This window comes from Sciurus carolinensis, chromosome 1 (genome assembly GCF_902686445.1).
Source record: "Sciurus carolinensis chromosome 1, mSciCar1.2, whole genome shotgun sequence".
NCBI lineage: Eukaryota > Metazoa > Chordata > Mammalia > Rodentia > Sciuridae > Sciurus > Sciurus carolinensis.
In genome coordinates this window covers 154,147,754-154,162,504 of record NC_062213.1, presented here as the reverse complement: position 1 = coordinate 154,162,504, position 14,751 = coordinate 154,147,754, and the positions used below count along the sequence as shown (strand labels likewise).

At 39.8% G+C, this 14,751-nt stretch overlaps 1 protein-coding gene across 1 annotated transcript in view; it reads left to right on the top strand.

The window, feature by feature from the left end:
* Il12rb2 (interleukin 12 receptor subunit beta 2) overlaps positions 1–14,751 on the top strand; it is a 75,081-nt gene that overhangs the window by 45,272 nt on the left and 15,058 nt on the right. The window contains exons 10-12 of the mRNA XM_047557707.1: positions 6,760–6,960; positions 10,985–11,083; positions 11,167–11,325. Of these exons, the coding sequence (XP_047413663.1) occupies positions 6,760–6,960; positions 10,985–11,083; positions 11,167–11,325 (459 nt within the window). The remainder of the gene's footprint in view (positions 1–6,759; positions 6,961–10,984; positions 11,084–11,166; positions 11,326–14,751) is intronic.

Below are 14,751 nucleotides of genomic sequence, written 5' to 3'. Positions count from 1 at the left end.
ACTTCAATGCCTGATTAACAGAAATGGAAAATCCTGCAGACAGAAAGCCATCAAGGACACAGCTGAACTCAACAATACCACAGTTAACCAAATATAATTGACATCTGTAGGCTACTTCATCTAACAACTGAATACCTGTTCTTCTCATTGTTCACACTCACCAAGACAGACCAAGTTCTGACCATACCGTGTATCTTCATGGATTATTAAAAGTAGAAATCATGCAATGTCTGCTGTCAGACCACAACAAAATTAAACTAGAAGTCAAAAACAGAAAAATAGCTGGAAAATTCAAGATACTGGGGGATTAAACAATATAACTCTAAATAACATGTGTGTCAAAGAAAATCTCAAGAGAAACTTAAACATATTTTAAACTAAATGAGAATGAAATTAAAATGTAAACAATTTACCAAAATTTATGGGATTTGGTGAAAGCATAGAGGAAATATATAGCATGAAAACCATTTTTTAGAACAGAAGAAAGATCTAAAATTGACCATCTACACTTCCACTTTAGGAAACCAGAAAAAGAGAAACTGGAAGATTAAGCCAGGCACTCTAGTCAGAATGGTAATTATCAAGAAAACAAGTACAACAATGTTGGTGAGAATGTGGGGATAAAGGTACATACATTGTTGGTGGGACTGCAAATTGTTGCAACCACTCTGGAAAGCAGTATGGAGTTTCCTCAGAAAACTGAGAATGGAACCACCATTTGACCCAGTTAACCCACTCCTTGGTTTAAAGCCAAAGAACTTAAAATCAGCATACTACAGTGATGCAGTCACATCAATGTTTTTAGCAGCTCAATTCACAATAGCTAAAGTATGTAACTAACCTAGGTGCCCTTCAACAGGTGAATGGATAAAGAAAATGTGGCACATATATGCAATGGAATATTACTCAGCTTTAAAGAAGAATTAAATTATGGCATTTGCTGGTAAATGGATGGAACTGGAAACTATCACACTAAGTGAAATAATCCTATCCCAAAAAACCAAAGACTGAATATTCTGATATGTAGATGATAACTGACAATAATTGGGTAGGGGAGGAGATTAGAAATTCACTGGATTAGACAAAGAGGAATGAAAGGAAGGGTGAGGGAATTGGAATAGGAAAGACAGTAGAATTAATCAGACATAACTTTCCTATGTTCATATATGAATATACAGCCAGTGTAACTCCACATCATGTACAACCACAAAAATGGGAAGTTATATTACGTGTATGTATGTTATGTCAAAAGTACATTCTACAGTCATATACAACAAAAAAGAACAAATAAAAAATTTTTTTTAAATAAAGGTTAAGCTGGGGGTAAGCAAAAAAAAAAACAAGGAAAAGGGAGGATGAAAGAGAAAATCAAGAAAATGAAAGCTGGTACTTTGCAGAGATCAATAAAATTGATGCATCTACAGTCAGAACAAATAAACCAGTGGGGTATATGCAAATTACCAATTTCAGAAATAAAAGGGGGTTATCACTACCAATCCCATTGACATCAAAGGATGACAAGTGATTAGTAAGGCATAGACCCTAACTCTTCATAAAAATCAGCTCAAACTGCACCATAGACCTAACTGAAAAGGGAAAACTATAAAACTAACATATGAGAAAACAGATGACTTTAGTTACGGTGATGACTTTTTAAATACAACACCAGACGCACAATCCATGAAAGAAAAATTAATAACTTGAATGTTGTTATAATTAAAAACTTCTGCTATGTCAAAGATAGTCAAGAGAATGAGAAGACAAGCCACCTACTAAAGAAAATATTTTCAAAAGTCATATTTGAGCTGGGGTTGTAGCTCAGTGGTAGCGGGCTTGCCTAGCATGTGTGAGGTACTGGGTTTGATTCTCAGCACCACATAAAAATAAATAAATAAAATAAATGTATTGTGTCCATCTACAACTGAAAAATTTTTTTTAAAAAAGGTTATTCTCAAAAGACATTTGATAAAGGACAAATAAATACAAAAATATACAAATAGGTCTTGACAGTTAACAATAAGAAAATGAACAATTCGTTTAAAATGTGCAAAAGATTTGATTGAGACCTCACAAAAGAAGATGACAAACAAGCATATGCAAAAATGCTCAAAATCACACATCATTAGAAAATTGCAGATTAAAGCAACAATAAATATCACTGCACACCTGTTGGAATGACCAAAACCCTAAACACTGACAACATGAAATGCTGGCAAGGATGTGGAGCCACAAAGACGTATTCGTTACTGATGGGGATGCCAAATGGTACAGACTCTTTGAAGGATAGTTTGGCATTTGCCTACAAAACTAAACATATTCTTATCATACCATCCAATAATTATATTTTTTAGTATTTATCCAAAAGAGTTTAAAACTTACATCCACACAAAAACCTGCACATGAACGTGTACAGCATCTTTGTTCATAACTTCCCAAACTTGGAAGAAACCAAGATACATTCAGTGGGTGAATGAATAAAGAAATAGTGGTACTTGTAGACATTTCTAGACATTAACTATTATTCTGTAATTAAAAAACTCTCAAATCATGAAAAGATATGGAGGAATCCTAGACACCTATTACTGAGTCATGTGAGTCAGTTTTCCATTGCTGTAACAAAACACTGGAGGCTAGATAATATACAAAGAAACAGGGATTTTTTAGCTTATGGTTTTGAAGGTTTGCTCAACTGTGATGAGGGCCACCTTGGCTCTGTCACAATGAAACATTGTGAAGGGGGCACATTTAAGGGGAAGATCACATGGCAAGAAAGGAAGCCAGAGAGTGGTTTGGGGTCAGGCATGCTCTTTTACAACAACTCCATCTTGTGGGAATTAACTCTGTCCTGGAAACCAGCATTATCTCTGGCAAGGGCAGGACCTGCAATGAACTAACCATCTCCCCACCACTAAAGGCCATCACCTCTCAATACTGCCACACTAGGGACCAAGCTTCCAACACATGAAACTTTAGGGAACAAATCACATCCAAATCATGGCATAAATGAAAAAAATTTGAAAAGGCTATATGCTGTGTGATTCCAACTATGTGACATTCTAGAAAAGGCAAAACTATGGAGACAGTGAAAAATTCAGTGATTGCAAAGGTTGTGGGGAGGCGGGGCAAATAAGTGGAACACAGAGGATTTTTAGAGCTGTGAATCAATCCTATATGAGGCTGTGATGAAGAATACATGCCCTTATACATTCGTCAAAGCCCCCGGAAGGACCAAAAGCGAAGCCTAATGTAAGCTGTGGACTTTGGGAGATAACGATGCTGTCAGTGCATGTTCGCCAGTTGCAACAAATGTGCTACTCTGGTACCAGAGTTTGGTAGTGGAGGAGGCTGGGCATATGTGGATGCTGGGAAGTTGAGGAGAAATCCTGTTCTGCTCATTTCGTTGTGAACCTAAAATTGTTCCTAAAATTCACTAAAAAAAAAAAAGGAAGTAGAAAAAATACAGAATGATCAACTAAGGTTGATCCCAAGAAAACAGGATGGTTGATAAAAGAAAAATGTATCAATGTAATTTATCACATTAATACTGAATAATGGGGCTGGGGTTGTGGCTCAGTGGTAGGGTGCTTGCCTAGCATGTGTGAGGCACTGGGTTCGATCCTCAGCACCACATAAAAATAAATAAACAAAGCCATTGTGTCCATCTACAACTAAAAAAAAGAAAATTTTTAAAAAACACTAAATAAAAAGAATATACTATTACCAGATGTAGAAGATATATTTAGTTTAAAATCCTGGAGGGAACTGGGAGTGTAGCTCAGTGGCCGTGCACTTGCCTATCATGTATGAGGCCCTGGGTTCAATTCCCAGCACCATAAAACAAGCAAAACAGTCTTTTGTAAATAAACAGGATTTTGTTTTGGAAAAAAAAAGCTCTTTGAAAACCGTGAACAAAACTTTTTACCTTTTTAAAAGACTCTACCAAAAACATGAGTATACCTCATCTTGATGAAGAGATATAGACAACCAGGCATTGTGGTGCATACCTGTAATCCCAGTTACTTGGGAGGCTGAGGCTGGAGGTTGCAAGTTCAAGGTCAGCAGGGGCAACATAGTAAGACCCTGTCTCAAAATAAAATAACAAAGGACTTGGGATGTAGCTCAGTGATAAAGTGCTTGTCTAGCTTGTACAAGGCCTTGGGTTCAATCCCAGTATTACCAAAAAAGAAAAACAAGAGATACAGGCACATTCTCTTTAAAATTAGCAATGACATAAAAACAAAGAAGGAAATGAGAGATTTAATCCAAAGTTTTGAAGGAAGTGATATCTTAAGTGTGCAGCTAATAAGATTATTTACATGCAACATTCAGCAAGACCAGGAAACAAATTATTAACACTAATTAGAGTGTAGCAAGTTTGCCAGAAATAAGAATAACCCACACAGGTCATTAATAGTGGAAAATAAAATGCCATTTAAATAACAAACTAAAATTATAAAGTGTCTAGGAATTAAGTTAATGAAGAGTATACAAACTCTTTAAGAGGGAATTTTAAAATCTCCATAAAAAATACCAAAGAAAGGCTGCATGTGGTGGCCTGAGCTTAGAGTCCCAGCTGCACAGATGGCAGGGACAGGAAAATCAGGAGTTCAGGACCACCCCGGGCAACACAGACAACAGAGCAATACCATATCTAAACATGCATGCGCGCGCGCGCGCGCGCACACACACACACACACACATCAAAGGAGATCTGAATAACTTCAATAAAATAGCATATTTATGAATGGGACAATTTAATATTTTAACAGTACCAATTTTCCCTAAATTAAGCTATAAACTCGGAACTTAGTGTTTGATAAGGGTGGGATGGCAAATGTAATATTTGGAAAAATTAATTCACTGTGTAGAATAAGTAATAAAGTAGAGCTGGGGATATAGCTCAGTTGTAGAGCACCTGTCTGGGATTCAATCCCTAGCACTGCAAAATAAATATAATAATAATAATAATAATAACAAAATATATTCCCTTAAAAAATAACCCCCTGATGGATTTGGACTAAAAGTCTCAATGTGAAAAGGTAAAACTAAAAGATAAATGGAGAAAACTTAGCTGAGTATATTCATGACCCAAAGATGGGAGGATTTTATAAATAAGACTCAAAATGCCCAAACCATGGATAAATTTACCAACATCGATGTAGCTATATATGTGCAATAAATAAAGTTATCAGAGAAGTGACAGACTGGAGTAAGATAGCATTGAAAACTGATAAAAATGAATAATACTTTGAAGTTATTTCTGCCCATCATAGAAAACAGGAAACTCAACAGAAAAAGATGAGTGACATTTATTTTATTTATTTATTTTTTGAGTGACATTTATGAATAGGCAGTTATAGAAGGACCAAGTTGAACAGTGAGTAATATATGAAGAGAAACTCAGCCTTACAAAATAATCAGAAAAATGTAAAAACACCATTAAATACCATTTTACACTTTTCAAATTGACAAAAATTAGGAAGTTCAAAAATATCAAGGATTGGTGGAAAAATGAGAACCTTCATGCTAATCTTGTTGGAGCATCTAATGGCTATTTTATTTATTTATTTATTTATTTTGAGGGGGGAGTGCTGGGGATCAAACCCAGGGCCTTGTGCTTGCAAGGCAAGCACTCTACCGACTGAGCGATCTCCCCAGCCCCTATTTTATTTATATATATATATATGTTTGTTGGTTTGTTTATGTAGAGCTGGGAGTCAAACCTAGGGCCTTTGTGCATGCCAGGCAAGTGCACTACCACTGAGCTAAACCCCCAATTCAACTGCCTATTTTAGAGATTAACCTAAATTCAGTTAGTATTAAGTGAAATTATATGTGAATTTACTCCATAGCCACGCAGTGCTGTGCACACATATCCAGAAATGCACAGCTACAGAAGAGGTCCCGTATAGGAATGCTTCCTGCATCCTGTCTGCACTGGTCAAGAGTTGGAAGGAACCTCCAGTTGGTCACTTGGAGACTGGACAAGGAAAGGGGTTAGGCAGCTGTTTGAAGGAAAGAGCTGGATTTACATATAGCATAATGTTGAGTGAAAGCAAGTTAGAAAAAGCCTTAGATTATCTCTCAATAATCTAAGGTGTTCATGAAAACACAACACAAGCACAAATCAACACTAATTTTCTTTTTCTTTTTTTTTATTGTAAACAAATGGGATACATGTTGTTTCTCTGTACATGGCGTAAAGGCATACCATTTGTGTAATCATAAATTTACATAGGGTAATGTTGTTTGATTCATTCTGTTATTTTTCCCTTCCCCCACCCCTCCCACCCCTCTTTTCCCTCTATACAGTCCTTCCTTCCTCCATTCTTGCCCCCCTCCCTAACCCTCACTCTAACCCTAACACTAACCCCTCCCACCCCCCATTATGTGTCATCATCCACTTACCAGCGAGATCATTCGTCCTTTGGTTTTTTGAGATCAACACTAATTTTCATATGTCTAAATAAATACATGGTATTACATTCACGAGAGTAGGCACTTTGGGGGACACAGGAATGGAAAGAGGAATGAAGTACAAGGGGATAATAATCGTACAAATAATGCCACGCAGTCTTCGCAAGAGTTGGCAATGCTAGCTTTCCATGGACAGAGAAGTAGAGTGAACCTAAATCTGTGATGCTCAAGTCCTTATAGAGAGATTGGTTCTTCCTAAAACTTGGCCGGGATGAGCTGTTGTGTTTTTCTATCTTCATCTATTCTGGTTTTGTCCCTCTTCTTTTTCCCCCCCCGCTAAAGGATTGCTGACTCCTCGCCAGATCTCTGCAAATTCAGAGGGTGTGGATGGCATTGTGGTAACCTGGCAGGCCCCCCGGAAAGCTGCTTCTGCCGTTCAGCACTACGTGGTGGAATGGAGGGCGCTGCATCCTGTGGGCAGCACACAACCCCCTCCAAGCTGGCTGTGGGTGCCCCCCTACAATATGTCTGCTCTGATTTCAGGTATCTAATTGTTCACTTTCGTCTTAGTAAGCTCCCGAGCTCACATTTGTTTCGGGAAGCTGCAGACCAGGACCCAGAACCTTGCCTTCAATTACATGATAACCCAGGTTGACAAGGGGCAGTGACAACCTAAAGTCCATCAAGACAGCACTGCAGAATATACCACTAGAGTCATAAGAGGTCAGTGGGTTGACTAAAAAACCTGGTATTTATAGAAAAACCATACCCCTAGTAGAGTGCCCAATAGGATGAATGAATACTTGAACCAAACAAGTATGCCAAGAGCTAAGCTAAACTGTCGGTGTGATAGGTACCTTTACCTTTGGAAATTTGTTCCACTCAAAACAAACATGCACATTAACAGTCATTATTTTGAACCCATCATATAGATGAGAAAGGGGATCTTTCATTTACCATTCTGCTACGTATCATTTCTGTGATAAAAAATCCAGAATTGGCTGTATGATAACTGTTCTCCCTACTCCTCAAGTTCTGAATGTGTCAGTGGTTAGAATCAAGTGAGAGAAACCATCTGAAAATATATTTACATGTTTGGACAGAACTTGGTTAATTAGTCATTTCAAGTTTAGCGTAGTGATTTTAAGTTCTGAGTCTGCAGCCAGACTACCTGGATCTGAGTCCTGGCCCATGTCACTAATAGTTGTGTGATCGAGGGCAAATTACTTAACTTCTGTGCCTCAGTTTCTTCATTTGAAAAAGAAGGACAATATTACCTCATTGAGTTGTTGTGAGAGCTGACTAAATTAACATGGAAAATTTTGGGATGGGACCTGGCATATTTTAAGTACATGATAATTTAGGTATCATAATGTTATTATTAGATGTTCAGAGCTAAGAGTTTAATAGGTCTGCAAACTCTAGATCCTGTATTTTCATTACACCTTGATAATCATTACACTGTCTAGGAGGATGTGTACACCCTTCTTAAGGACCCAAGATTTATATGATGAAATAAACAGGGCACAGCCTGTGATGATACCTGAGCAGGTCCTTAACTGTGTGCCCCTTTTATAGACTGGTTGCCCTGACTTCTAGTAGGTTAGGTTTTAATTACCACCCTTATGGAGAACACTGCATAAATAACCCAGCAAGTGTCCAGAGAAAGGTGAGCAAGTCATTGGGAGACTAAAACTTTAAATCCATTTAGCCTATAGAAGAGAATTCTAGGTGCGGGTGTGTGTCAGGGGGTGGCTTGATGGCATGGCTGTTGCTGCTTTTAAACAAGTATGTGCAAAAAATTGGGGCCCTGTAATCTCAGTTACTCAGATAGTTGAGGCAGGAGGATCTCTTGAGCCCAGGAGTTGGAGGTAATCTAGGCAACATAGTGAGGCTCTGTCCCCCAAAACAAAAGCAAGCAAACAAACAAAGGGGAGTTTCTCTCGTTGTTCCTGGAGAACAAGCTTAAGACCCTGAATGGAAATGATAAGAAGACAGGTATCAATTTTGAGAAGCAACTTTGATGGTTTCTAATAGGGTAATCAATTACCGCTCAAGGCAGCATCCCCAGAGTTATTGCAGTAAACCAATTCCTTCAGGATTGTTCTGCCCATCAAATCAGATGGAACAGTGGATAAAAGAAAAAGCATTCGTTGAACTGTGAAAATGTAAGCAGTTATTACAAACTATATCAGGACTTACCCTTGTGGGTAGTTTGAACTATATTTCCCTCTCTGGAAATCCTCTGATTCTTTACAAACACCATGAAATAGATGATAAGAGGGAATATTTTACACACTTGGGAAAATAAGTGTTTTTAAACTCTTTAGAATTATGCATTTGAGCAAAATCAACATACTGAAGAGTAAAATGACTTTATTAAAATAGTTTTCCTGCTTGGAAACACTTGTTTAGCTATCAATGTTGATGTTACATTCTGGAAATACACACTTGAAAAATTAAATAATTCATACTTGCCATGAATTTAAAATGGGCCTTTCCAGGGGGTAAGATCCCTCATTGACACGGGACGTTCATCAACCTGTTCCCAGTTTCTGGCTGGGCCAGAGTTGAGTGTTCAGAATACAACCTGATGCCTTGACTGGAGGTTGGTGGGGCCAGAACTAGATGGAAATGCTTCTGACCATCTAGAACATTCCTTTTACAAATACACAACAGTACAGTGTCTGGAAATGGGGGCTAGGCTGGTCTTACATCTAGATGAATTGGGCCCCTCTTCTGCATGTTCCCCATCTCACTTCCTCTTCTCCCACACTTGGCAGATGAAATTAGCTTTCTACAGAAAAATCACATAAGAGATGGCTTTTAAACATGGAACAGGGCCTTTGCTCAAGGGCACCAGGTGTGTGTGTGTGTGTGCGTGTGTGTGGAAGTGGTGGGGTCACACTGTAGAAAAGAAATGAAAGTCTTAGGAGTAGGGACTTTTTCCACCGAAGGTTCTTGAAATGTGGGGCAGATGTGATTAGGGAATGTTCACACAGAATCAGTCAGAAAAATTGGACAGAACCAGGGAACAAGCTTGCTGGGCTCTACTTTTGTTGGAAAGGGTAACTCGACTGAGTTATGGAGCCACGTGTTTTCCCTCTTCTACCAAGTGTGGCCCATTCACAGGAAGAAACCCACAGCAGTTCCCAAGGCTGCTACCCTGAACTCAGCAGGGAACCATAAGCCTAATGAGCTCTGCATGGCACACTGGCTGGCTCCTTCCTTAAAGGGTAGAGCAGTCAGGCCCTGGGGGCAGGAAGCCACCCCAGACCTTCCCAGAGGAAGTATGATTCCATATTCTCTGTGGCCCTTCGAACTTTTTGGTATGGATGCCACCCACAGAGATTCTTTGGATTATGGGACTAAGGCTGGTAAGGTTCTTTTCTCCATTTCATCTGGTTCATGAACTGGAACTGGAACTCGCCCATGGCCTGCCTTTCCATCTTGTGATCTCTTCTGACAGGACTGGTTCCTTTATGTGCTGACTACTTGCCGAAACAATTAAGGGACAATGGATTTTCATATAAAACACACTTAGTAGGTTATTCTATCATGTGAAATTCCTCTGCCCCCCTAAAAGAAGACCTTGAACCTTAATCAACTGTCAGTGTAGGGGACTCTAGCAATCTGTCAGCGGAGCATTAAGCAATATTGGAGAGTTCTTACTTTGCCCTCCTGCTACTACAGTTACCTAGCAGGGAGTATCTCTTTTTTTTCTTTTAAAATTTAAGTTGTAATTAATGATATAACATGGACAGTAAGTATGAAGGCAGGGCTTTTTTTTCATAGGCAGTAGAAATCTTGAGATTCATGGAAATAGGAGTTTGGGGAGGGAAGAGAAACTTGCCAATAAGCTTCATGACTGACAGAAAAGGGCAGCGTGGCTCTTTAAAAGTTGGGAAGGAGCATTAGCATTCCTGGGAGTCATCCAAATCTTCAGGCAGTGAAGCAACTGAGACCTAACTGGAACAAGGGAGGGAAGGGGAGAGCAGGAGCAAGGGGTCAGATTGCACTGAGAGTGTCCTGGTTAGTCATCCCCACTGTGTCATCTGGAGCCGCCCTGTCAGATCCTGATAAGCATCACGGAATTAGAAAAGCTGTTCAGGTGCTAGGCCTGCAAGACTACAGCCTCACTTTCCTGTGTACCACAAATTACTTCTCTGTAGAAGTCAGAGGTTTCTTTTCCTTCAGGTGAGTTGCTAATTTGTTTGTTTTGCCCCCCACCACGCACACCCTGCCCAAATCAGTCTGCATGTGTTTACATTCCTTGTTGGAACCTGAACGGATTTTGCCTCCTTAATCATGACAATCCTGTTTGTGCGTACAAGTTGGGTTGGTTGGTTGATTTGTCTCATTCTTGGAAGTTGGGAGTAGTGACTTCTGGAAACTGGTATCATGGCCAATAGGATGCTGAGAACTTGTAACTGAGGTCATCCCTCTTTTCTCAGTCCAGTCTGTCCTTGAACCATCATCAGACTAAGGCAAGAAATGCCTTGGATGGAGATATTAAAATGGCTCCTTGAGTGACCCACTTGAGGACAGCACACCCTTTTCCTTGCAGAGAACATAAAGCCCCATGTCTGTTATGAGATCCGAGTGCATGCCCTGTCCAGGGATCAAGGAGGATGCGGCTCCATCTGGGGTGACACCAAGTACAAAGGTGAGCCTTGGAAACTTTTGCCAAATTTCACTTCACTTTTGGATTTGGAGGGTAACAGATGCCTCCTGTGTCCTTCTTTCCAGCACCACTGAGAGGCCCCCACATCAATGCCATCACAGAGGAAAAGGGAAGTATTTTAATTTCATGGAACCACATTCCAGTCCAGGAGCAAATGGGCTGCATCCTCCACTACAGGATATACTGGAAGGAAAGGGACGCAGGCTCCAAGCCAGGGTTCTGTGGTAAGTGTGCAAACCATGCACAGTGGGCCCTCCTGTTTGGATGTTGGGAAAACACAAGTTTGTGCATGTGTGTTTCCACACACACACACCATGCCTGGCACCTGGTAAGGACTCCATGAGTATTTGTGCTATGAACTGAATGAAGATAAATAAAAGACATCTTGTGCCAAGCAAATTTTAAGAATACAGAAATGAAGTAAATGAACGAGGCTCTCAAAGTGCCTGCTCATAGGCAGGAAGAGCATTTCAAAAAAGCAATCAAGGTCCTTTAATACTAAATCTGTAGGCCTTTGAGGCTTATGAACAACACATTTAGAGAACTTTTTTCTTTTTCTTTTTGTACCAGGGATTGAACCTGGGGTGCTTAACCACTGAGCCACATCCCCAACCTTTTTTTTTTTTTTTTTTTAAATGTTTTCCTTTGAGGCAAGGTCTCAATAATTTGCTTAGGGCTTCACTAAGATGCTGAGGCTGGCTTTGAACTCACAATTCTCCTGCCTCAGTCTCCCAAGTGACTGGGACTACAGGTGTGCACCACTGCACTTGGCAACATTTGGAGAATTTATATATCCTCTCATTTGCAATTGCCACCATAGCATGTTACTTTTCTCTTTAAAATGGATAGATTACAATATTGTTTAAGTAACCCTTTATGACCCATAATCATTCTCTAACTATAAAGCCAAAGCAATTAAAATAAACTCTGGCTTCAGCATTATCTCAAATGATTTCATGAAACACTACTCATTCATGTAACTGCTTTAAGTCACTTCCAAAATTTGATGTTCCAATCTTTGATTTAATCAGGGTGCTTTTTTTTTTTAACTTGACGTCTTCATTTCATAAGCAATTGGCTTTCTTTCAGGAGCATTTATCATAACAAAAGAACATTTTTATTCCTTCACAAGCATTATTATGTCCAAGACGAATGTAACAAAACCATCCTAAGATGTAGATGACAGAGGGTTACCTACAGGACTAAATTTTACCTAGGGGATTATCTTCTCTCTTGACCTTAGAAGATCTGCAGTATTGCTTCTCTAAAAGTTATGACTTCCAAAGCTAATTGCTTTTTATTATATGAATAATATGTGCACATGGTAAAAATTCCAATAGTTCAGAAAGATATAAAATGAAAATTCTCCCTTTCTTTGCATTTGAACTTTAGCAGTTCTTTCTTCAAAAAAAATTAATGCAAATACAAGAATATATTTGGAATCTTCTCTATATTCTGATCTACACCTGGCTTTGCCATTTGATAGTACATACTACAGATCTTTCCACATCCATCCATAGGAATTTGCCTCATTTCTTTTAAACAGCACCATAGTATTCCATTATAAAGTCCTACATTCATATGCTTAACTAATCCACCTTTGATAAACAGAATGTATCACCAAACAGAACTGCTTCCCACTTATCCATCAGAGTGTCAGTTCAGAAATGTACCCCAAGGGGGGACCCCCAAGAGGTCAGTTGACTTCTTCATAGGCTATTTAGAATTCTTCATGTGAAATTTGCCTCCCAAAGTGATTTTCATTTTGACAGAATTTAAACTGAGATGTCTGTTTACAACCATGATCAGTTGATTCTTGAAACTATTCTTACAGATATTCAAGGAAATACCTATCTTATTTTGCTGCAAATCTGATGAACCTAAAGCCTATGTAAGGTTATTTTAAAAGGAAAGAGGAACAAATTCAATTCACTGTCCCATTTCATCCCACTTTAGGTTATACTTTCATTTAATCTAGTAAATACTTATTATGTTCCCTCCCTTCAGAGAGGTCAGTGGGGAGAGAGAAAGGTACCTAGTATAACTGCTATTATCAAGCACTGACCACAGCGTCTGGCATTTGGCAACCAGAAATCATCTGTGAATTCATGAGAGCAGTTTCTGGAGAGTGGTAGTAGGTTGGGGAGAAAGGAGGAAAACACCAGCCAAGAGCAGTATCACAACAGGAAACGAGAGTGGTGCTCTGAGGAGGAAGGGGCTCCATCTCGCTTGTCTTGGCACTATCAACCAGGATGCGGTACTAAAGCACGTGCAAGTATTTGGAGCCAAAAGCAGAGGATGCTTAGCCCTCCTGGACAGGAAAGGGGAGGTGAAGAACTGGGTGGTCCTAGGCATGTTATTAATCCCCACAGGCGATTCTGGCACATGGCCTCTCCCACTTCCCTTCTGAAGGATACTCTATACTTCACTACCACTGGATGGTCCCTCCAATAGACTCCAAGCGTTCAAGGGCAGAAAACCATGGTAATTCTCTCACCATTGTCATCTCCACCTAGAATACACCCAGATACACAGTTGGTGCTTAATAAAAAATGGTATTTGTTGGATAACAAATGGGTGAACACTTCCCTATCCTCTGTTATACCCAGTGAGGATCCTTAGGTAACAACTTATTTCCAGGAACAATGCAGCTATTTTTTCTGGTCCACTTGGCCTTCCTACCTGCAGCTTTTCAGTTGATTGACAACTATCACATCTTTCCTAAATTGTTGCCTTTATCATTGATCAACCTGAGTCTAAGGTTTTGCATGGCTGAAGCTTTACTGGCCCACTTTATCTCTGCCAGGGATCACAGCCCAGAGGCAGCAGAACCAGTCTTTCCTGCTTGACTCCTGTCTCCCATTACACAACTCAGCCTATTCTGCCAACCAAACTGCTGACTCCACCACCCTCTTCTCTGCTCCCCCATAGAGCTGCTATTTTTGTTCTTCAAATATACATGTGTGAATAAACTTTATAAGCCCTGCAAATCATACAGATCCCATTCCTTCTGTTCCGATGTCTCATTTTACTCCTAGAACTCAGGATACCCTCACAGTTGGACAGTTGTCTCCCCAATGCCTGCTGATGTTTTGGTGCAGAGAGATGAGCAGAAGCTCTTTCTAAAATTAATCTTTTAATCTCCTGATTTAGGAATAGGGAAAGAGTGTGTGTGTGTAGTTCAATCATAATACAGCTTACGTCTGTTCAAGCAATTTCACCAAGCTTCAGTAGACTTGGCAATTTTCCACAAGATACTTTTCCCAACAGGATGTAAAATATAAAAGTCTCTCTGATAGTCACAGGTGTGAAATGATCTGCTCAGGCCTCAGCCCTTTGGGTAGAGTGGAGAGGACACACAGGGCTCCATCTTGCTAGTTACCTGTGGAAAACAGGAGCATGGAAGGCATCAGTTTTCCCATTAGATGGTGAACTCCCCGAGGTGGGTTCTGTGCCTCTGTATGGCCTGTACCTTGCCACACAGCCACCAGATACTGGTGAGTGTTGAAATCGTTACAGCTGCAGTGTCTTCAGATTGCCCAGGAGTTTGTGAGCCAGTTTGTGAGGGTTCTAATTTTCCCTTCCACCCCCACAGTTAGTCTTCTCCTTCTGCTCCAGCGCTGGCCTTGAGGTTACACACCTCCCAAACT